Source organism: Mus caroli, chromosome 5, assembly GCF_900094665.2.
Source record: "Mus caroli chromosome 5, CAROLI_EIJ_v1.1, whole genome shotgun sequence".
Lineage (NCBI taxonomy): Eukaryota > Metazoa > Chordata > Mammalia > Rodentia > Muridae > Mus > Mus caroli.
This window is the reverse complement of record NC_034574.1, coordinates 140,025,773-140,050,324: the sequence shown is the minus strand read 5'-3', so window position 1 is coordinate 140,050,324 and position 24,552 is coordinate 140,025,773. Positions and strand designations below refer to the sequence as shown.

The 24,552-nt window shown below is 45.6% G+C and overlaps 1 protein-coding gene across 2 annotated transcripts in view; it reads right to left on the bottom strand.

The window, feature by feature from the left end:
* Positions 1-5,116: 5,116 nt before the first annotated feature.
* Positions 5,117-24,552, bottom strand: part of Wasf3 (WASP family member 3) — an 86,581-nt gene continuing 67,145 nt past the window's right edge. The window contains exons 5-10 of one of the 2 annotated variants that reach the window (XM_021162982.2): positions 22,697-22,850; positions 20,481-20,598; positions 15,432-15,607; positions 10,375-10,641; positions 8,854-9,218; positions 5,117-7,135 (exon numbers count right to left, since the gene is read on the bottom strand). In XM_021162982.2, coding sequence (XP_021018641.1) covers positions 6,978-7,135; positions 8,854-9,218; positions 10,375-10,641; positions 15,432-15,607; positions 20,481-20,598; positions 22,697-22,850 — 1,238 coding nt within the window. In that variant the 3' untranslated portion in view covers positions 5,117-6,977. Of the gene's footprint in view, positions 7,136-8,853; positions 9,219-10,374; positions 10,642-11,418; positions 11,589-15,431; positions 15,608-20,480; positions 20,599-22,696; positions 22,851-24,552 lie in introns of both variants that reach the window. The other variant, XM_021162983.2, reaches the window with a different exon arrangement.

Below are 24,552 nucleotides of genomic sequence, written 5' to 3'. Positions count from 1 at the left end.
CAGACAAGTAAGTCAGGTAAGGCTACTGCTGGCCTCTGGTTACCTGGTAACCAGCATTCTGAGTTCCATCTGGACTGTTAAGTAAGTAAGGTCACTTCCTGAGGTCCTCCAGCCTGAGCCTCTCCTCATATACTCTCTCTAATGGTTACCAGTACTGCCCATTGCTGTCCTTCTGTCTTCCATGTGTACAATGGGACACAGTGGCATCCATAAGCTCATGCCTGTACAATGTCCTGGGAAGCCTGGCTTCAGGGAGACCGTCAGTTTTGAGAAAGCAGGCAGAAGTTTCCAAACCATCCCCCTTGTACCACAAGCATCCCAGGAAGAAGTGATTTCCTCTTAGGGTCTTCTCACTGTCCTGACCTGCTCCCTGCAGATCATTCTAGCATGGGTTTCCTAGTATGTCATCCTGTGTATATGATCACAGGTGCCCTATACCTGGCAAACATCCTGATAGTGTTACCTGAGATGAACGCACATATAGGCATACCATGGTGGGATCTTCCATTTTCTCCTAAGGAAACTCCAAGTAAAGATCCTCTGTGTCCCAGCTTCTCTCCCATAGTCTTGTTATGAAAGGCCAAAACTACTCCATCTTGAGACCAGACTCCATCTCAAAATAAAAAGCCTGAGAACTTGACCTACAGCTGAACCCAAGCTATACCCAAGTACCAGGAAGGACCCTGTGGCTTGTCCTTGGCCCATACCAGAGAGCTACTCCCTAGCTACTTCCTAGCAACAGTCAAAGATTAGTTTGAATGTTTCAGATTTACTTTCAGACCATTTGTGATTGTTCATGGTCTTACTTCAGAGCACCAACCTGTAGGCTTATAATAGTCATTCTAATAAATGCTTGCCTAGCTGAACACCTCTCACTTGCTCCTACTTTCCTATAAAACCCTGTCCCAATGAGGGTTCTGGGCTGCTTCACCAAACAATACTATGGGTCAGCAGTCAGTTGGCCCAAACTTGAGTTTGCAATAAAGAGACCCTAATTTGGTGTTCCTGGGACTGAGTAATGGCCCCGTCAGTGGGAGATAGGGCTGAGGTCCTGAGGCTGTTTTCTCCTGTTAGTCAGGGTCGTCTTCAACTGCAAACAGGTATGTGGTGAATCTGTTATAATCTCATCAATCTTCAGGGTGGTGTGTGTGGTTAAGATGATAACATAGGAACCTTTTTAACCAGTCTCTAATGATCCATGGCTGGAGGGGTACCTGTTTTATAGAGAACACAAAATTTAAGCCAAACATGTTTATGAGTCCATTGGACACCTTTGAGATTGTTTAGTAATTGGAGACCTTTGAACTCAGTGATGGCCTCTGCCAGTATGTTAAGGACAATGGGGAGTCGTATATTAAACATAATTTTAAAGGGGTGAATCCCATCAGGTTAAGGGAACTTTCATACCCAGTCAAGAGCAAAGAAGGAGAGCTACTCAGTCTTTGCTAGTCTCTCAGATCAATTTATTTAAGGTCTCTTTTAGGGTTTTGTTTATCCTACCTGTCCTGAACTCTGGGATATATATATATATATATATATATATATATATATATATATATGTATATATATATATGTTTCTAATCAATTCACAGAATATTGGTTCGTCTCTGATTTACCTGGGACACAAAAGTTGGTCCATTGTGTGACCCCATTATCTGAGGAAACCTATAGTTTGGCCGTTTGTCATTTAGACAACAGTAAATATTTATATTTCAATTTTTTTTTTGTTTTATCTCTGAAGTCTGTCTCCCAGTAGGCTCTAGGCTTTGTGCCTCTGAACATATCAGTTTTTTTTTTTAAGTTGGCAGGCTTTGCAGTTCTTGACAATCTCAGCTATCTCTGAGTTGGCATTTCTAATACTAATATTAGTATGTTGTATCAAATCCTGCATTCTTCGGATGCCCACGTGGGAGGAACAGTGAGTGGATCCTCTGAAGTATGTAGTCTTATTTCCCAGGCACAATGAGTTTGCAATCTGCTGTTCTCTGCCATCTGTCACAACACTGGGACCTGGGCAAATTCTTAGTCCAGGTTATGTCACCTTTTGAATATTTAGGGTGGTCAGGAAGCGTAGAATCCTCCAGATCCAGAGAAGTCAGGGGCAGGTGAGGTCTGACTTTTGGGCAGTGTGTCAGGCTGCTTCATCTGTTGCATTGTTGTCTTCTGAACCTGGGACTTTCCCTTTCTGGTGTCCCGAGCAGTGAATGATGGCCAGCTCTTTTGGCCACCCTCCCCTCATAGAACCCTCAGTAGGGAGAGGAATTTTTTTTGAGTGTTTTTTTTCCCCTGCTGTCAGAAGGCACCTTTTCTTTTACCCGCCCTGAGTAAGTAGCCCCATGGACATGAGTGTTATTGAAGGCATTTACTAGTCATCTGTGTTTCTTGCTTTTTGTTTTGTTTTGTTTTAGCTCTAACACCTTGGTTAGAGATATTAATTCAGCTTTCTGTACTGACGTTGCCAGGAGTGGCTCTGCCCATCTGATCTTGGTGTTTGAGACCACGGCAGCCCCGGAATACTTCTGTCCATCCTGAACGAAGCTATTTTCTCATTGGTGAGCCATGTTACCCCTGCATCCATCAAGGGTACCGGTATCTTGAAGATCTGGTCTGGACCCATGATGTGGGCCAAAATGTCTGAGCAGTCAGGTAGAGGCCCATCTAGGTCTGGGTCAGGCAGCAGGGTAGCTGGCCTTAGGGCAGCTGGGACTGCAAGGTTATCTTAGAGCGATTTAGGAGGATACTAATAGTCATTCTGGCATTGGTGATGGTCAGGCTTTGGCTCAGGGACAATTGGTCAGCATCTTTAACCAGGAGAACTAGTCCTACAATAATGCACAAATGACAGGAGGCTGGGGGCAGCGGGCTTCCGGCAACTGGGTCTAGTTTCTTTGACAGGTGGGCCACTGACTGGACCAGGGCCCAGATCTTCCGTCCCTAAAGAGATGGAAGGGCTTAGTCACATCTGGCAACCCCAAAGCTAGGATGAAAATTTCTTTCTGGCCTCAGAGAGCCACCTCTGACCTTTTCTTAATATGTATCTCCCGGATCTCGGGAGGTCACCTGAGGTTGGTAGAGTAGGGCCTTCTTAGCAGAGGCTTGATACTCTAATATTTTTAGGGCCTCCAAGAGGTCTTGGGTCCTCACCAGGCATTTATGTTTGGTTTGTTACCAGGAGGTCAGTCATAAGCTGTTGAAGAGTCAGGTTAGGATGCTGGTTCTGGACTTACTCAGGTCTTGGCTCTTGGGTGCCGAGGGTAAGATGGTAAAGTATCATTTAACTCTAGCACTGTATCCCACTGGCACTCAGGAGGAACAGCACTCAAGAGTGTGTAGGGATTCGTGGCTGTTGGGTGGATAATGAGTGAGTTATTCTGCCTACTTCCAAGTCTATGGTTCTTTGGGCAATCTACGAGTATTGTTTAATTCCTGTTGTCCCTTGGACCTAGGATTTTTAAAGAGAATTTATCTTTAGGCTTTAACAAAACAGAATGTTGACCTCTATCATGTACAAGAAAGTTGGTGGGCTTTCCCTTTTGTGAGTCTGCTGTTTGTTCTTTCATCTGTAGGCTTACAATAGTCATTTTAATAGATGCTGCTGGAAACCCCCTCACTTGCTCCCATTTTCCTATAAAACCCTGTCCCAATGAGGGTTCTGGGATGCTTCACCAAAACATTCTATGGGTCAGCAGTGAGTAGGCCCAAACTTGAGTTTGTAATAGAGAGACCCCAATATAATTACATCAGGTGGCCTTTTGGGGTTCATAAACACTGTCAGGCACAACAGTCATAAATAAGCAGAACCATGTAGGGTTACACGTGTAATTTTATTTAGATGTTACTTGTGATCTATAATAAGATATACAAACAGATTAAAAATTGTTTGACAGTTTTTAATACCACTTTAGATTCAATTTACAACTGCATTGATAATACTGCAAGATAACAGATACTCTCCTTCATAAAACAAACAAACAAATAAAGAAAACCGCCTTGCTACTCTGGCTGATACCCTCCCTCCAGACTTCCATGGATTCAAATGTACCACGCGTTTCTGCTGAAAATATGACAAAGCTTTCACACCCCTCATCATCCTATGCTCATAACTGATTTGATGCGTTAAAAATGTACTGGGATGAAAACATCCAACTTCTAATAGCATCTTAGTAAATAAAATCTAAGTGCAGAGGCTTGGGGTTTGGTGCTAATCGTATAATGCACTCATTTGCCTTCTCAGTGCAGTGATGTGCAGACTCAGGCACCTTCTAGCCACCACCCATCCACCTATCCATTCCATGCATCCATCCATCTGTAATTGATCCATCTATCTGCCATCCATTCATTCACCTACTTTCCAATCCACCCACTGATCTCTATTTACCTATCCACCCATCAACCTATTATCCATCCACCCATCCATCCATCTATCATGAATCCACCCACTCAACCATCCACCACCTATCATCCATTCACCTATCCACCCACCCACCAATCCACCCATCCACTCATCCATTTATCCACCCACCCATTCACCTAGCTACTTACCCACCTAACCCACCCACCCACTCATCCATTTATCTATCCATCTACTCACCCATTCATCCGCCCACTCACCCACCTCTCCGGCTATTCATCTGCCTGAGTCTACACTATGAGAAAATACCGTATCTGAAACTCAGCTAAAATACAGATGGAACACTATAACGGGATCATATAAAACAACCTTGCAATCTGTAGATGTAAGTATAAGCATGAAATGTATAGAAATCAAATATGCTACTATGCCTGTTCTCCATTTGTTTTAGTAAATACTTTTTTAAAAAAAGTGGAAATCAAAAATCTAAACTTTTTACTTTGTTCTCATTTTGTAAAGTATTCAAGCAACTTGAATTTAAATTTTAGACTAAATCAAATTTGCCAAAAAGAATCTCTAAAAATAATCTGAATTGGATTTTAGTCGTTTCCCATTCTTTTGAAGGTTACAGAATGCAACGGGCAAAAGCTTTCTCTCTAGCTATAAAATCAAACTAAAATTAACTTGTTGGCAAAACTACAGGACAAGTGACAATGGAGAAGATCGTGAACATTTGTGAGTAAGGAGCCACTAGTTATATTCTGATGTGACATCAGTAGAAAAAATCCTGACAATGGCTGGTAGCTTTAATGTCTTCCCTCCACCCTGAGAGCATAGTGAGTGCTGGGTTCTACAGGGCACATGGGAGACAGAACAAAAGGCTCAAATGTCAAAGTCTCGAGGATGATGCCAACATGGTGGGTCTCAGTGTGGAAAAACAGAACTGAGAAAGAAAGAAAAAGCCTCTCACAAATTACCAATGACAGCGAGTCACAGCAGCGGCCACGTGTGCGCAGGCTCCAGGATGGCCATCACGCAGCACAGAGCACTCAGACACATGTCAAAGCAGGGCATAGGGAGGGGCTTGCACATGGGCTTTCACTGTCATATTGACATGAGGAAAACCTACTACTGGCAGGTGTTACAGGATAGCTGGCCAAGCGGACAGGCGTCCACACACAATAGCAGGCGATGTGGGTGGCTGGGTGACATCCCAAACTCATGAGCAAAAACCACTTTTAATTATCCCACAGGCATTCCCTGTCAACTGACACAATGTCACCCCAGATCTGAATTTTTCTTTTCATAAAAAGTGAGAGATATTAAGAGCTGCAGGCCACTTAAATAATGCACCTAAGGGAAGGCAGTGTCCTGGTCCCTCTGCAAGGTCCTCCCTGTAACCCAAGCCTTCGGATATCACAAAGACTTATTTAAATAAGCAGCTGTCCTTCCAGAATTGCAAAGCAGACACTGGACTTTGAGCCCCTACCTCAGCCAGGACTATGGAATTGCCATTTGGTAAAAAGGATCAGGGCAGCAGAGAGGAAGTCAGGTCTCTGCCCGGGCAACTGGCTGAATCAAGTTTATCTTGTGAGGTACTTTTTAAAATTGAAAATGTGCCAACAACAGGAGAGAAGAGAGCTGTGCTTCAGGAGGGGTGTGGCCCTGTTTGAGAGACTGAGCAGGAATCTAGCCACAGCACCATGGGTTGTGAACAGCTGGTGGCATCTCTCAGCTAAAGTCAAGCTTCCATGATTCAGAGCAAGGGGGGTGAGGTGCTGACCTGTGCTCACTCCCTGGTGAACAGAGGAGCAGGGATCCCAGAAAATAAAACCTGTAGGTCTCTTTTCCACTGGGTGGAGTAGGAGGGAACCAGATGCGGCTGCTCTGCCATGCAAGCTCTGCAGACTCTGGGCAGCTTGAACATGGCCTGGCTAACTGGTGCCCAACGCTATCAGGGCTAGCCATGAAAGTGAGCTCCATCTGCAAAAGTCAGTGGGCACTTTCCACATGAGTACCCACAGGGCTCCCCACATAAGAATGGCCGCTCTCGGTTGCAAGTGCCAAGTTAGAGAAAGCAAACGAGCGTACACATTTCCTTGGAGGCCACCAGGCCCAGTGTGCAAACAGACAAACATTTCATTCTGATTTGTTAAACTTTCCCCTCTACAACCATGTCTATCTGGAATTCAATTTGCAAAGGGAAGAAACAGGGAAGCGTATCACCCACCGGTCGGAAGACATCACTGAGACACACAGCCATTGATCTTGCAAAGAGCTGACATGGGGCAGCTGCACAGATACGTGGCAAGCCCACCAAATCAGGATGGACAGGAGAGGGGACTCTCATGGCTGAGAGGGAAGCAAGGTGCTGTTTCAGGATGATGCACTAACACTGCGAGTTTCCTGGTGTGCAGCACGGTGTGCTGTGTTCTGTGGCACTTAAGTATTACACAGTAAGTACTCAACAAATCCAGAAGGATGTGCAGAAGCAAATCACACTGTTAATACAAAAGGGACTAAAGCTACAGGGAAATACCACTGTGAGGGTGCAGAGAGCACAGGAGCTCCTAACACACTTGCATATGGGGCCCTGGCTGTCCACTGGTTGCCTGGCCCTTGCGCCTCAGTCAGACCAGTCATTCTCATCAAACTCAGAGTCGTCGTCTGAGTCGCTGTACTCCACAGCAATGCGTCTAGACAAGATGGTGGCCACATCATTCCCGACAGGCTCCCGCTTGGCTTCCTGCTCGCGTTGCTCCTGCACCTTTTTCAGTTGGATTCCTGCAAACAGGAGACGGGGGCGGGGGTGGTGGGGGGAGAAGGGAGAATCAGTCTCCTGGCTCCCAGGGAAGGACACCAAACAGGTCGCCCTGTCTAGACGAGTTTATAAAGACAAGACCCTGAACATTGGAGGGAGGGCAGAGAAAACATGTAAACTCAGGCTATGGCTGGAAATGGACACAAAATACAACCGTCTGTGCTACTGCTTGGTAACACAACAGGCCGGTGGCTTAACATGAAGCACTTAGCATTGCCCTTTGACAGAATTTCAGATTTATGGTCTAGGTACAAAATCAGGAGAAAATATTCCCATATTAATTACCCTGACAATGTTGGAACAAGCTTTCCCAATCTGTCACACACACACACACACACACACACACACACACACACACACACACACCACGCATTCACACAGACTCACACATACATGCATACACTTTTCTCTGGATGGTTCAGGAGTTACTGGAGATACAGGTCCTGTATTACTAAAATATATAACTACTTAATGTGTTATTTCCTGAAGAAAAACATTGTTTCTATTTTCCCTATAAACCTTTTTTAAATGGTGCAACTCAGCCAACCTAGTGGGGGAATTTTTCCTGGCTCATTTGTCTCCATTCTGTTAAACTCTAATCTAGAGAGGTCTTTGAGCTCTCGATATTGACAGGCTTTGCTCCTGTAGAGAACAGACGTGGTCTTCTGGAGCATGGTAGTCTCTGGCTATGTGCTCACTGGACTGTCCGAGGATAGACAAAACCATGTCTAAGACTCTCAGCCTAAGAGGGGAGAGCTGACCTCCCATTGGCTTTCAGACTTCATCTCTTAACAAACCAAAGTATTTCAATGATGTTCAAGATACTTAGAAATTCCAGGGTCTTTAGCAGCAGCAGAGGTGTGTGTGTGTGTGTGTGTGTGTGTGTGTGTCTGTGTGTCTGTGTGTGTTTGAGTTATGTATGCACAGGCCTGATTCAATGAGTTCAGGCAGAGGCAGAGGCCTGAGCTGCACCATAGCTCTGTCAAGGATGTTACCAGAGTGGAGTTCCAGGGTTGCTGACCAGCAGCCTCCCCCGGTTACTTCCACCCAAGACAGGCAAACAGTGACCAAGAGGCTGTAGAGTTCCTTAGGGTGTGAGGAATATTCCGCAGCCTGTTGGTGCTGCCCGGGGCCAGCTGTGCTTTGACAGGTTAAGGGTGAATGGTACAGCACACAGGTCTCCTGGGGAGGCTCCGGGGCAGTCCACAGGCTCAAGGTCTACAAGATGCTCATGCCACCTCTCCTGTGTCAGGGCTCAGCAGTAAGGGCAGGAGTTTTGCCTGGCACAATCTGTGGACTTCTGAATAAATTCCAGAAGCCACTGGCTTGGCACACCATGCTGTGTCTGTGACAAGTCCAGTGTAACCTTAGCTTTGTTGAAAACAAAACCATTGCTGGGCAGTCACTCACTTCCATCTCATTCTTGAGGTTCAAAGTGGAGAAAGGTCCTATTAATGAATCTATCCCTTGATGCCTAGCTTCTGGCTTCTTGTCAAGTACGGCTTTCCCCAAGGTTTAACTTTTATTATACTGTGTTTCTATGCTACCCATAGAAGAAATCCAATGTAATAAGAAAGTACAAATGACGGAATGTATCGTCATCTTTTGAAGTCAGTGTAGCTGGCTGAGCCACAAATCAGTCTCTTCCGAACACAGACTGTGAACCTGCATGCATACTTACCCATCCGGATGGCAGCCAAGAGGTCACTTCTTGCATCACTTATGGGTGGCTGTGCAGGCTCTGGGCGCTTTGCCTCAGCCACAGGGGGACCATGCATTGGGGATGAGGATAGGGAGGAGGGGCCAGGAGGACCAGGTGGAGGAGGTGGGGGACCTGGGGGTGGTGGTGCTGTGGCCAGGAGCCCAGTGGAGGGCTGGTGAGGGGGAGTGGGGTATGTGGAGACGGCTGAGGCAGGGAACGGGGGCTGTGCAGGGATCTGGAGAGGGCTGACGAAGGCAGTTTGTGCTGAGGGAATCATGGGTGGAGGGGGAGGTGGTGGCGGTCCTGAGGGGTTGTAGTATTCAATTATCTGTGCTGGAAGCATCCTAAGGAATAAATAAAACAGTCACCCAAGTAACCAGGGAGGGTCATGTCTCCCAAGTTCTAATGTAACATAGAGGGAGATGGCTCAGACACAGAGCATGGGGCTGTCACCTGGACCAGAGTCACTGCGGGGTGTGAGTGTCCACTCTGAGGGTCAGGTTCTCCCAGTTGTATGATTTTCATCATGACAGTTAAAAACCCACTGATATGTACCTAAAATGACCATTTTTTGAAATGCATGGTACATTCTGCGGGTGGGTAAGATCCACGGATGGCAGCAGAAGGTTAGTGCCCTTCTTTCCATTCCAGGCCTCTCAGAGCTGTGCCACTCAGAACCTTGTCTGAGGCCAAGGAGACAAAGGCTGGGGTGATGCTCCCTTCTCTGGTCCTGTCCTAACAGGATCTTCAGGGTTAAGGTACCCGGAGGTATACCAAACACTCCAAGAGACAGGTTAACAGTTTCCAAGCCTCGGACCCTCTGTGTGCCTGACATAGCAGCTTCAAAACATACCCTGGGAATCCCAGTTTAGCCAAGGCCAAAGGGCTGGGGACACCCAGACCACATGGTCTCTTCTTTCAGGCTGCGGGCACAACCAGAAAGAACAGGTTTCCTTTGATGGAGAAGACATATTGCTATATTAAACTTTCCTGGGTGTAGACACTAGGGAGCATTTTAAAGACTAAATCTAAGAGAGCCAAAAACAATCTGCCAAAATAAAAGAGAGGGTTTCAAATGAATTATCACGTGATCTGGACACAGTGAAGGCATTCAATCCACAAATCAGAGAACAAGAGGCACAGAATGTTCCAGGAGCCAGGAGGCCGAGAAGGGACTACAGGGTGAATGCTGAGGAGTGAATTACATTTTCTGGTTGAAACTCGAGGGTGTGGACAAGTTCTCGAATAAGCAGTTTACCCTTTATGGGTGCCCTGGCTTAGAGTCTGTATGAACAGGGGACAGACACAAGCACACTGTCCACCCAGGATGTGACTACAAAAGGAAAATGTCAGTGGCTGGATTCTGCACCTAGTTGATTTGACACCCTCTGTCGACACTGACACTATGCCCAATCATTCTTGACTATATTCTATGTGATAAAATTCTTCCAAGACACCAATTCACCAGCAAAAGCGAACGTGAAAGGAATAGTAGTTTACCCATAGTCGGCTGGAGCCACTGACGTAGAGGCCTGGGACCCCTCTGGCGCCTGGGGAGGAGGCGGTGGCGGTGGTTGCTGAGGTCTGTTCAGGGCCATGTGCCTTGCCGAGGCAGACGACGGTCGGTACTCGTGCTCAGCGCCTTGGTTTGTGGTTCCATGCAGTGGTGCATCACCAGCCGTGTAGGAAGGTGTCACCGGCTGTGCTTGCAAAGCATGGTTGGGAGTAGCAGGATAAGAATAATCGGTGACATCGGATGTGTGAGACCTGAGTTTGGAGGAATGGGGGTGAGAGAAATTGAAGTTTTACAAATGTCCCCTAAGAGGTAGCTGCATATGGAGAAATAGCATGGTCAGTATATGAACAGAGACATTTATTTCTTTTACATTCAGCTAAGTCCAGCCCCCAAGAGCTTCCAAGCAACAACACAATGATTTTAATAGCAAGCCCAGTGTTACATGGATTCAGATCAGAAGCTTTGAGAAGTCAGACCAGTAAGTGGGGACCAGCAGAGACATCGCCACAGCACTTCATGTATTTCTTTATGAAAATTGTGTATGACAAATCCCATTCATTTAGAAACAATATCTCAGATTGATGGAGAAACTTCAGAGGCAATAAAATACCACAACATATAATTTGGCAGTGTGAAACAGCAGGTGAACTGGATACATGTTAACAGCAAGAAGACAAAGAAGGATCCAGAATGCACCGTGAGCTGCATTTTCATAAATGGCAGAAATGTATTGAACCCGAAGAAGGAGGATCAGCACTGACTGGCTTCCCAGGCTGTAAACCCATTGGCACAACAGAGCTCTAGAGGGAATGGAGATCTTGAGTTAGTGAGCACTTTGGAAAAGAGGTGATGGCTGGCATCCTGCAGAGCCTGCGGGAGGGTAACAGCTGGCATTAGGTAGCAGCAGCAAGCCAAGTTAGTAAGAGGCACCCATTTTACAGGACAGTCATGGGGGCTGCACATCCCCCCACGATGCTGAAGCAGGGCTTCATCTGGGGCTGCGGATCCAAAAAAGCAGAATGACGCACCCTCTGGGCCTGGTGTCGTCTTCCTTGGCGCTCCCTGCCTGATCCAGCCTCTTTGCGTCACTCATGAATTCAATGCCCATTTTCCTCCTCTCCCACTCTTCTCTTCTCGTCCTGACTTTTCTCACATACACTTGCTGGTTCCTGCTAGGGTTGAGCTTGAGTTTCTCTCTCTGAAGGGAAACAGGTAAGCACACACTGGGGACGTGGCAAGGACAGAAATGAAGACGCAAACTCATGCCCGACTTTGGGACTTCTGTGGGCAGCTTTCCCCAGCCAGAGGGTCTGCTCCTCCCTCCCTTCTGTCCCCTAACTTCAGCATAACAGTAACTTATTTGTCTCGCCTGTTTGTGAGCTGTGGTCTAGATCACAACTGTACGTGAAGATGTCTTAGTCACTCTTCCAAGAGCTAGCAGCAGAGGTACCGTATTTTAGTGGTAGAAAATATCTGACATGCATTTGGGTTCAGTACATTTCAAAAATAGAAACAGATCTAAATCTATGGGGTCACTGATGATACAGACAGCCTACCTAGGTGACTACATCACTGACATGTCACCCAGCCCAGAATGGAGTGTCTCCAGTGCGACACACGATAGGATGCAGCACGTTCCGTGGTACAAACGAGAACGCCATCCTTGGAACATAGCTTTGAGAAAAGAAGCCAAGACAAAGCAGGTGATTGGCCACATGGAGACAGACACAGAATTGATGGGAACAGGACTCTGATGAAGAGTGACAACAGGAGAAGCAGCAGGAGCTGATCAGGTGAGGACAGGGAACAGGGTGCCATCAGGCAGTTGCAGGGGCACTTGGAGAAGGCTGAGTGAGTAGGTAGAAGTTGCCACAAGGCAGGCCACTGACGTGGCACTGAGCAGCATGACCCTGGGGTTCTGTGATGGTCAGTCGACATTGTTGCAGCAGAGAACCAGTGTGTTAAGGTAATGGAAGCAGGAAGGAGGCTATTCACTTAACTTGAGAATCTTATCAATTCCCAGGGATGTTTAGAGAAGCGGGCCCCAGAATTGGAGAAAGTAAGGACATGGAGACATACTGATTTCTGATTACAGAGAACATTCCATCGGCTGCTCATCCAGAACTCATAGTTAGAAGCAAGCCATGCCTAGCAATCTGTCAGGAGGGGACACAACTTAAGAGGTTCATTTTCCTGGGCTGAGCTAAAACACTCTGTTTATAGGACTGCCTTATATACAGTAGGACTGCCTTATACACAGTAGGACTGCCTTTAATACACAGTAGGACTGCCTTATACACAGTACCACTGCCTTATACACAGTAGGATTGCCTTATACACAGTACCACTGCCTTATACACAGTACCACTGCCTTTAATACACAGTACCACTGCCTTATACACAGTACCACTGCCTTATACACAGTACCACTGCCTTATACACAGTACCACTGCCTTATACACAGTACCACTGCCTTATACACAGTAGGACTGCCTTATACACAGTACCACTGCCTTTAATACACAGTAGGACTGCCTTATACACAGTACCACTGCCTTTAATACACAGTAGGACTGCCTTATACACAGTACCACTGCCTTATACACAGTAGGACTGCCTTACACAAAAAGACTGCCTTATACACAGCCCATAAAACTTAAGGTTAAACTTTCCTTAGTATCTTTAATGCTCATGGGTAAGAGGAAGAAGACACCTCTAAAAATCATGCTTTTACCAAATAATATTTAAAATAAAATATATTGAAGATGTCAAAGAGCCAGGCATGGTGATGTGTGCCTTTAATCTCAGTACTTGGGAGGCTGAGGTCCGTGGATCTCTGTGTGTTTAAGGTCTACATAGAGAATTCCAGGGAACCCAGGGCTATGTACATAGTGAGACCCTAGGTCAATAAATAAATAAAATCCAAACAACAACAATAATAGAAGTAAAACAAACAAACAAAGTAAAAGAGAAATTCCAATTCTGTAAAGATAAAAACCGCACTCAGGCCCAGACAAGGACTAAAGACAGAGCGAGAAACAGCTAACTGCCTTCTCTGGATGACGTCAGGGTGAGTATTCATTTGTAATTTCCTTCTGTGATTTCCAGATGTAAGTATTTTTAATTTCATAGTAAGAACAAGCTAAGGCTGGAGGGAAGGCTCAGCAGCTAAGCTCACTGGCTGCTCTTGCAGAGGACCCTGGTTTGATTCCCACACCTGCATAGCAGTTAACACCCCTCTGTAACTCCAAGCCCAGGGGATCTGCTGCTCCATTCTGGCCTCCATAGGCGCTTCACTCACACAGAGTATCACATCCACATACATACAAATAATTAAAAGAAAAATATTCATCTTTAAAGAGAGAAAAGGCTGCAGTTTCAATAAAACATGCCAGTCTAATTGAAGGGGTTCGGTCCAAGTACAGTGATGAACTGTGATGTTTGCTAAAGTCAGGTCTGCAACAGTGAGTCACAGCAGAGGGCATGGGACACTAGCCACTGTGACAGAGGAGCCACCTAAGAGAATGAAACTGTGCCTAGGCAATGTGAGCACAGAAGCAGAGGATCAAATGAGTCCAAAGGCCATCGATCAGTACCGTGCAGGCATGGGACAATCTCAGACTCTAGGGAGCAGCATTCAACTGAGGGTATAAAGAAAAATCCACCCTTCCCCATCTGTACGTGTTTAAATCAGACCATATACAGAGTGAAAACAATGTGTGTGCTTTCTGTGACAAAATTAAAACCCCAACCAAGTTACTTGTCAAAACAAGAAATAGACACCATGGGGACTCTGGGGTTCCTGCACCCTTCATGGCAGGAGCAGAGCCGTAGAATCAATAACCTGACACTAAAGATCAAGCATGAGGCCAGAGCTCAGAGCTCCCAGAGTTCTCTGAACACCTAAGGTTACAGGTGTACAAAAGATGACCTGGGGCACGCCTTTTCAGAGCTCATAGGCCCGGGCAGGAAGCAGGATCAGAAGTCCTGCAGCCCCTAAGCTTGTCCCCTACACACCCACCTATTCTTTTGGGTGGGTAGAGACGGTGCTAAACTCCAAGGTAATAATAAAGGTGGAAAGAAAAAAAACCAAAAGGTAAAGAAATCAAATACAAGTGCATACCTGATTTCATGTTTTTTTTGACATTTTCTTGGATAAATTCTTGATGTTTTGGTTAGTTTGTACCTTTGTTTGTTGTTGTTACTTTTAAAAGAGTCTCATGTATCCCAGGTTGGCCTCAAATATGTAGCCCAGGATAACCCTGAATTTCTGGTCATCCTGCCTCCACCTCTGGGTGTCAGGTTACAGGCTTGTGACAGCACGCCCAGTTTATGAAACCAGGGTTCACGCCCAGGGCTTCACAGATGCCAGGAAACCACTCTTCCAACTGAGCTATGCGTCCGGCTTGAATTCTAACCTGCAAATGCAGAAGCCCTGGAAGTCCACACAAATGGAACATGATTCGATAAAACAGAAGCAAGAAATAAAACCAAAAGTTAAAACAGGCCAGCTGGTCATCAAGCGAGTCTCTCTGCGTGACAAGTGTGTCCTCGTGACCTCTCTGTTGGCTCCTGCAAAAAAACATTTTTACTTAACTGCTGCCAACGTTTTAAAGGAAACTCGGCAGGAAGTCCTCCTGAAATAAGAGTGTGTAAGTTGAGTGGTTTGGAAAGAGATAGCAAGCCCTCCTTTTTGTCTGTGCCTTCTTCAAATGAAGGTCTTCCTGGGTCCTACTGACAAAGAACAAAGGAATTTCAACATTTTACATTAAAGCAGTAAGTGATGACTAAGCAAAACCCGAGTCATTGACAGTCACCCAAGTTCAGAATCCACGTTAAAGCTCCACCTTCCAGATTAACCCCAGAGAACACAGACGAAAGCTTTAAAGGCTAGCAAAGTGACCCACATTCAAATAGCATGCCTAAAGCATTATTTTAAAAGCAAAATACAGATGTCAATTTTAAGGACACAGTAGGGCACACAGAAACCCAAAATATAGGAACTCAAACATGGGGAGAAGGGTCCATGACATGCACACACCTAGTATCTGGGGACAGAGATCCCTCGGAGGATGCTCCGTGGTGCACACTCTGAGACAACCTGTTGTCGGGCCTAAGCTCCTTGTCATACGCCATCATATTCCACTCCTGGCGCCTGTTTCTGGCTTTTCTAACCTTTTTCACCTCTCGGGTGGTGCCATCTACACGCTTTTGCTCCTGATGTCCAAGAAAAGAGAGCAAGCATGCCAAGACAGAGGGAAAGGAAAACAGCAGGTTAGATGCAGTTACAATGCACAGAAAACAAGCCTGGTGCACACGCAAGAGGTGTTCACATCCTAATTACATCAAACAGTAGGAAATTCTAACAGCACATGCCTCGGGCTCACCAGGTCCATCAGGAATGAAGTGGGTCTCTACAGATACAGCAGCTCCGCCACAGCTGCCTACCTTTGCCTTTGGGTCAGCACTCTCCCCTGCTGGGGTTATAGCCTGTTTAACATGCCTGTGCCTAGATCTGCATTGCTCATGTGAGGTATCTGGTAATACCATTCATAAAAATTATTTGCCACACTGACATACTTTTGAGCCCCTATATGTGTGTGCATGTACATGTGTGTGACGCATGAGCGCATGCACAGATAAACTTACCTGCTTAGACACAAAGCCACTCTTACACAGTCCTGTCTGTTAGCCAAGGTGTATTCCATTCTCTTAGTGGTTGGACGCCAAGCCCCTCTTCCAAGGGGAGGCCCTCTCTGGGCATTTACACATTTGACCCTTTTCTTGCACCAGCACTGACGATCTTCCATGACAAAGGGTGTGTGCTTTCCCTCCTACTCTCCTTATGGACCTCGCCTCCTCTTTTACCTTCACATGAAGCACACACTCAGTAAATGCTGGCTTAGTGATCAAAGCCCCAAGCACAAGCATGGCCCAGGGACCATGCCCAGCACTCAGGCTCTGATGATGCAAATGGCCAACACACACACACACACACACACACACACACACACACACACACACACACACACAGAGTTTCTATCCTCATGGAGCTTACTTCCTGAAAGGGGAAGTCTGACAGCCAGCATGAACAAGTCTCTATAGACTGTGGTAAAATACAAATATGTTTTAAACTGTGATATATCATATATCCAGTTTTATATTAAACATGCATACTGTATGTGTATACATTTCATCTAAATATGTGCATCTGTCTATATGTATACCAAGTGTCACCTTGCCTACAGTGAGACAGTGAGAAAGAGGTGGCTGGACTGGATTGTTTTCAGAGGTGTTTAGAGGCTCTGGAGAGCTTTAAGAGTAAGAACATAAAATGCACACACGACGTAGGAATGGCTGTAGAGGGTAAGAAAAGACGAAATGCAGATGGATGGGCACTCAGCAAGTCAACAGTATTCACCAAGGCCCTCTGGCAGTATGAACTGAGTCTTCAGCCTTTCACAGGGCAAGGGCCATATGACGGGACCATCCAAATCTCCTCATTAACAGCGATTCACCTTCTAGAAAGGTACCCTGAAGAATCACCTCTACTGTTGTAGGAAAACAACCCTGGGGCTTCAGGAGCGCAATTCACAAGCAACACCCACTCCTCAGCACAGCAAAGGTAGTTTATGGAGTATTTATAATTCAGAATAGTGTATACTATTAAGGAAAAAAACCCACATCCTTAATTTTTGTGTGCACAAATCATGTCGGTATGATTTTACATATATAAAATGCTCCCACGCATGTGTATGCATGCCATAGTACATGGCCTAAAGGTCCGAGAAGATGTTCACAAGACTGCTAAGCAATGCTAGGTCCCCACAGAGAGGGTGGGTCTCCGTCACAGTCAAAGCCACTTGGTGGCATTACAACCAGGATATATTGTGTGTGTATTTTAAAAACCCAAAAGAAAAAGGGGAGAGAGGTTTTGATGGGGAGCCTATCTGCATGCTAATTAAGAAGCACACTGTTGAAGGCACTTAATGACTGTCACTCTTCCTGCTCGGGGGGCACACACACACTGACATAGTCGGGATAGGTGTGCTATTTGCTCCCAACAGTTTAGCTTTCACTTCTAGCCAGTATCATGCATATAAGATGGAGACACTCACATAGCCGGTATCTTGAAATACTAAAGGTAATAAAACGTATCTCAGTGACATGGGCTTGCATTAGAATCCCCAGACTATGCAACACAGTGTCCTACCCTAGGGTGCCTCTCCATACCTCTTCCAAGAAAAGACTCTCTGCTCTTGAAGGCTATCCCATCAAGATATATCCTTATTCTGCTGATGCAGGTGACTACATCCAGCCAAACTACCAGTTATCACTGAAGGAGGATCCTTCCCTAGTGAAGAAAACAAACCGAAGGGATCCATGGTGTAATGAAAGCAGTCTACAGCTCTGAGTGCCCACATCTTAGAAATGGGAGCTTTCAAGTCAAAAGGTAAAACTGTCCCTTTAGAACCTTGGACAAATAAGAACAAGAAAACCCCAAATCAGCAGGGGAAGAGAAGTAAGAGATGCCATGGAAGAAAGAAATGAAATTTTTTTAAAAAAAAATCAATGGAAGAATTGGTTATTTGAAAAGGTAAATAAGATTAAAAGTCAAAACAGCTCAAAGCACCCGAGTAAGACGCACATTAATAGAACTAGAGATGAGGTGGGAGATACAGCCACAGCCAACAGAAAAAGCTGGAAGCTCACTGGGACCTAAGACCTGCTTTATAATAAGTTGGTAATTTGAAAGTAATGGATGCATTTCTAGGTATCTATGACCTATTGGAATTAAGCAAAGAGGATATAAACTACTTAAACCTATATAAAAAGGCAAAACTGCAGTAGCAGTAGTAGTAATAATAATAATAATAATAATAATAATAATAATGGCAGAAGTCTCTGGCAAGCTCCAAGTGCCAGCTGGGAGACAGTTACAGACTTAACACAAGAGTCCATCTCAACTTAGAGCAGTGCTCACTAAGAAAACCACGGCCTGCGAGGAGACAGAGGAAAGGGAGCCATAACCACTGCTGGGCACACAAAGAAATGAGCCCCACATCTAGGAAAGGAACATAGAGGTCCCTGAAATCAAACACAGGTCAGCTTTGCCACTGCTGGGATTGCCCAAAGGACAGACTCTAAGTCTTCTTGCCAGAGATGGTTTCTCCCCAAGCTTTACTGCTGTGTTGCTCATGACAGCTGATTGGTGACTGACAACAGGAGAGGATGCAGACAACACTGGATTCACACACAACGAACTGAATTCAGCTACAGAGAGTAAGGGAAAATGGATCAACTGGATACCCTGATATTACAGGAACTATGTCTCCAAAGACAATATCACATGTAGTCCCTCATTTAAGGATTCTAGATTTTATTTAGTTTTCCCTTTTTATTTATTAAACATAGATTCTTACACACACACACACACACACACTCCAATATCCTTATGAAGCCAGTATGAGTACAATAATGACATACCAGCAACAACAGCTAGAACAATTTTCTTTCAGCAGGCTATAGTCTGCTACAGTGGCTCACAGCCATCTGTAACTCCAGTTCCAGGGGATCTGACGCCCTATCTGGCCTCTGCAGGCAGGTACCAGGCACTCCAATAGTACACAACATACATCAGGCAAAACGCCTACACACAATCAACCAATCAACCAATCAACCAATCAGTTTTCAAGAAGGGAAACCCTTCTGAGATGGATATGAGAAGGGAAGGCTTTTAGAAAGGACAGAAGATATCCATGGAGGGCCCTCCCGAAAATCCTGGGTTTCTCCTTTACAACGAAAGGGATGGCACTTTAGACAAAGATGGCTTTCAATGCATTTTTCTTCCATGACTTCTTTGCTTGAGTTCTTCCCAGGTCCCCATCTAAATCTTGCCCTGGTGTGAGTGCGTGCAGAGAGTGTCATCTGACACACCTCTCAAAACCCTCCTCCTGAATCTGCGCCCTCCTCCTCCTCCTCCTCCCTACCCCTCCTCCCTCTTCATTTGTCTGTGCTGAGAAGGGAAGCCAAGGCCTGCTCAGACTCCCAGTACTCTCAGCTGAGCTACCCTGGGCCCATCCTTTGGTCGTCTTTCCAAACCTCGAGTTCTTATTCATCTTCAGCTCAAGACATCCAAATACTCCCAACCTCAAGACGGCCCACCCAGCGCTAAGTACTTCTTCCAGTGTAACCTAGTATTTGTCAAGCTAAGCTGAGTGGCCGTTTTTGTTGGTATTATTCTACCGTGGTCTGTTTTGTTATTCTGGTTTGTGGTTGGTGCTTTCTCTTTTGATACAGGGTCTCACTATGTAGCCCTGGTTGGCCCCGGATCTATCACATAGAACAGGCTGGTCTTGGACTCACAGAGACCTACCTGCTTCTGCCTCCCTGTGTTGGGATTAAAAGCCTGGTCCAGGTGGTTGATTTTTGAAGAGAGCATAAAACGGTCAGTGAGTATCTTCCCCTTTGGAGAATCACTCCTCCCCATGGGGTACATATAAATTCTCAGCGCTGGAGGGGCAGTTCCCAGAGTGTAGGTCACTTAACCCAACAAATCCGCTTATCCTTCCAAGATGGTATGTAGGACAGCTATTTCTAAAATTCCTGATGGCATTCTTCTCGTTTGCCTCTACCTCCACCGTCCTCTAAGGGGGCTCACTCCTTGTACAGATCTCTCAAAGTCCAGACCACTCGCTTCCCAGTCTCCCACAAGCACCTCAGGAAGTTCTCAGCCACAGTGACATCACACCTAACAGATGAATGTAAAGGAGACAAAGCAGGCTGATGTCTGACAGGAGCACTCACTGCATGAAGCTCTGAGGCATCGAACACAGTCAGAAACTGAACGTCAGCATTCGCCACTTCCTTTGTTAGAGGCATACAAGTGCTGCAGAACAAATCTGGTCAGATCTACTTAAAAAAGACCATTGCTGGGTTAAAGTGTCAAGCTTGTCATGCGAAAGGAGGACACCCCGAGAAAACCTAAGCACTAGACATAACACCCCGACTATGTGAGCAGAGGGCCTGTGAGCACAGTGATGGGCGCCTCCCGCTGACGTCATCATGCACTTCTGAAGTCCTTACGCACCTTCTGACGTCGTTTCTCTTTCCTCTTGTCTTCTGTGTCCTGCAGCATCTTTTCTTTCCAGAGGTCAAAGAAGTAAGAGGGATCCGTGTAGAACTTCAGCCCATCCTTCTTGTCATCTCTGTGAACCAAAGCATTCAAAGCCAGGGAAGAAGGATCATCAGCCACCTTCGTCGGGAGGTGATTTTAACTTTAACCCTTTGGATCCCACACGCAGCATGCTAACCACCTTATGTATTAGACCCTGAACTTCCTCATTTGGAAAAACATGAACACATACACAAAATCAAACAACTCTACAATCTTAAAAACAGAACCCACTGGGTGTAAATCCTACGTGACAATGCCCCTCACTCACAAATATCCAATTTCAGTCGCTTATGCATTTAAGGAACTATTCGGTTCATTCTAACAGTAAGCTATGAGTACACTAATTCTACTGGAACTTCACTACAGTCATGATCAAAAACTAGTAAGTACTCTGTCCCTTTTGTCAATTCAGGTTTACACAACACTTTTTGGTATCAGAAAGCAAAATGATCGTGGGTGTACACGTGACAGAAACACAATGTATTTTCTCGAGAAACTTTATCTCCTGTGGCCATGTCAACTGCAAGTCCGGCTATGATCACGATAGTCTACATAATATTTCAAATCATTATGTAAATCACTCCCTTAACATTTAACCAGTAATATCGCAGCCACTATGACCTCAGGGCTGTAACAAGAATCAGCAGCAATGCTCGAGGGCCTGGAGAGATAGCTCAGCAGTTAAGCAGCTAACTTATCCTTCAGAGGATCTGAGTTCAGGTCCCAGCACTCACGGCAGCTGACCCACAGCTGCCTGTAACTCCAGCCTCTGGGTGCATTATAGCCATGTGCACTACATACAGAAAGACATAGAATCAAAAATGAAAATGGAACCTCTTAAAAATGCTTTCCACTGCTCTCAGAAAATAAATGGAAGAAATTATTTTTTTTCAGTAATCCTTGGAATAGCCACAATGTAAATACTGCACTCAAATTAAATCAGGAGAGTTATTCGTTATAGCACTATTCCACTGAGCTATAGACACACACAGGAGAGGCAAGGCCAGTTAAATATACACAGACAGGAGAAAACTTATTTCTCAAATAAAGGAACAAAAAACCAAATTAGTGGAAAAAGAGAGTGGTCAGGAGACAGGTTTATATTCATGCCCATCGCAGTTGTAATGTGTGCACTCTAAGCTCTAGGGAAGCCCTTGGTCCCGCAGCAGCCGAGTAACGTTACTTTGCTGCCTCCCATCAGTTTCCATATGGTTTTGATTATGCATGCATGCCCATTTATTTGTCTGAGGGAATCTCTCTGTCCAGCAGAAAGAGAAGGTGACAGTCCTGACTGTCTCTCATGGAGGTTGGCTCTAAACCTCTTCTGTGCATCCTTGGAAAAGACCACAAAGCAGATGAAGAACCTGGGCCCACATACAAAGGACACACAGTCGTCAGAGACCGTCACAGACACTTGGCTGCAGCACTGTCTCTGGGAAGTCAGCACATTTGGCTATCACCATGGTGAGATCCACAGAGGGGAGAAAAGATGGGTGGAGGGGCAAGGCCCACCATGGAGGACAAGGAGAAAGTAAGAACGAGGAAGAGAACCAAAGATGGTGACAGGAGTTGTGGGAAGAAGATGCCATAGTTGTGGGAAACACGTGCGAAGCTTAGTAAGTGTATGTGTGTGTGTGTGCAGGTGGCCTCTCCCTGTGAACGTTGCCCTGTTGGGTTTTGTCTTTTCCCTGGGAGTCTGTCCCTGACACATGCAACCACCACAGCAACAACAGAACAGCAGATGTTTGTGCGCTGCTGAGGGCTGGGGCGAGGATTTTACCATGTTATAAATGAACCATGCCATTTCTTTCCAGCTAACTTCAACATAAGGAATGGCACACCCACACCTGGTATGCTGCTGTGAAGTACCACTTCTGCTGAAGACAGCCACATCTGAGTGTGAAAATCAGAACTCACACTTCTCCTTTTAGGAACGCCAGCAGTTCCACAGCCACGTCTCACTGGGTATGACACAGCAGTTACTGCTTTCAGAGTGTTCTTTTTCAACCCACAGGAGCCCTCTGCAGTGATCCCACCCAGCACAGCTGCACACTTTAGCTTCTGGAAGCATCCCTTGACCTCCACTGGAAAGGCTGTGGGGAAGTGGGGAAGGGGGCGTGGAGTTGTACCTGTACGGTGTCAGAATGCTCAGCGGCGGGGGTTTGTCACTCTGATTATAAATGTCAGCAACAGGGTTGGGAATGCTGTTCTTGGAGACCACCTGCTGGTCTTGGATGGTGGAGCTTTTGAATGCTTTCTTCATGTTGATATCCTGAAGTGAGACTATTGAGAAACAAGCCCCCAGGTTGAGTTACGTACAAGATATTCTCTGTTTAGAAAGAAGCATCTTCTGACTCAGAATTATAAACATCTTCCAGATTGACTCAACACTGGCTTTTTAAAACCAAGATTTCTTTTTGGGTATGTGCCCGAGTGTGTATATGTGCACAACACTGGCAGAGGCCATAAGAGGGCACAGGATGCCGTAGGACTCAAGCAATTGTGAGCCACCAGATGGATGTAGGTACTGGGAACTGAACGTGGGGCCTTTGCAAGAGCAGCCAGGGCTCTTAACCACTGAGTCATCTCTCTAGCCCCTGAAATAATGGTTTCTGTTGTTCTTTAAAGTCTTGCTTAAACAGAATGCCCTTCCCCCCTCTAAAAGATACATTTTCTCTATGACATGAAGTCAAATCACAGCTTTGCCTTCTTTTGTAACAAGAGCATGATTTCACTGGACCAGGGCACCATTTTGTTGCTGTTTAAACAGCGCCTCTCAGACACCACACAGAATACAGCCCCTGAGGATGGCAGGCAAGCACACAGATCTGTATTTCTTGGGAGAAACCATTAGTGCCAGGTAAAGTAAGATGCCTGCACGAAACAGTATGCAAATGTGAGCATCCCACGAAGCATCCATCACAATGATGCACAAAGAGAGGCCTCTACGCCTTCTGACCTACGACCCACAAAGTAAGCACCTTGTCCAGGAAAACGAAGTTGAGCTAAGAGAGCACCTAGCTGAGCAGAGGAGGGTGAACCTTCTTCGTTTCTCACAACTTTTACATTGTATGTAACTCACCTGACCTTGATAGCTATGTAGGTGTCCAGGCTGGTCCTGCTTGCCCTGCCCACTGGACCATCAAGCCTGTAACTCACATATGCTGTATGACAACCCAGAGAAGGAACCCAGATTCCTTAGCTTTTAGGAAAAGGTCTCTGCAATGCTAATATTTACACTAATGCAAACAATACAGTAAAATCTCGCCTGAAAGGGGGGTTAGAAACATGACACAGTCCCCGATACCACAAATAACTTAACCTTACCCTCTTCTAGTCCAGGGTAGAGTTTATCATAAGCATCCAATTCTAAGAGCCGACAAAAATGCACAAGAAAGATGATCTCAAACTCGGCTGAGATATACATTTACAAAGTGAATAATAAGATACATAACCCGGGCCCTGAGAGATGGCACAGCAGATAAGAGCACTCAGTGATTTTTCGGGGAATCTGAGTTTAGTTACAATCGCCCCCACTGGGCGGCTCACAACTGCCTGTGACTCCTGCTCCAGGGCATCTGATTTGCTCTTCTGGGCTCCATGAATACCTGCATCCTCACACCACACACCCACACACAGACACTCAGAGAGACACGTGACTAAAAAAAAGAAATCTTTTTTGAAAGATATCAAGAATCCCTTACCTGAACAGACCAAGTAGCTATTCAAATTTTATTTTAATTTTAAATCCTTAAATGAAACTCAAGAGCTGGATTAAAATGAGACTGCCCTCAGCATATTTGTTGTAATATCTGCAACTTTTTAAAACAAGAGCATGACTATGACGGAGACAGGATGTCTTTTTTTTTTTTTTAATCACTAATTAACCGAGTATTGTGGGGCGCTCCCTTCCCGTTCTCCCAGGAAGAGAGGAGACAAATGGCAGTGTGCTACTGAAGGGGAAAGCAGAGGCTTGCTGGAGTTA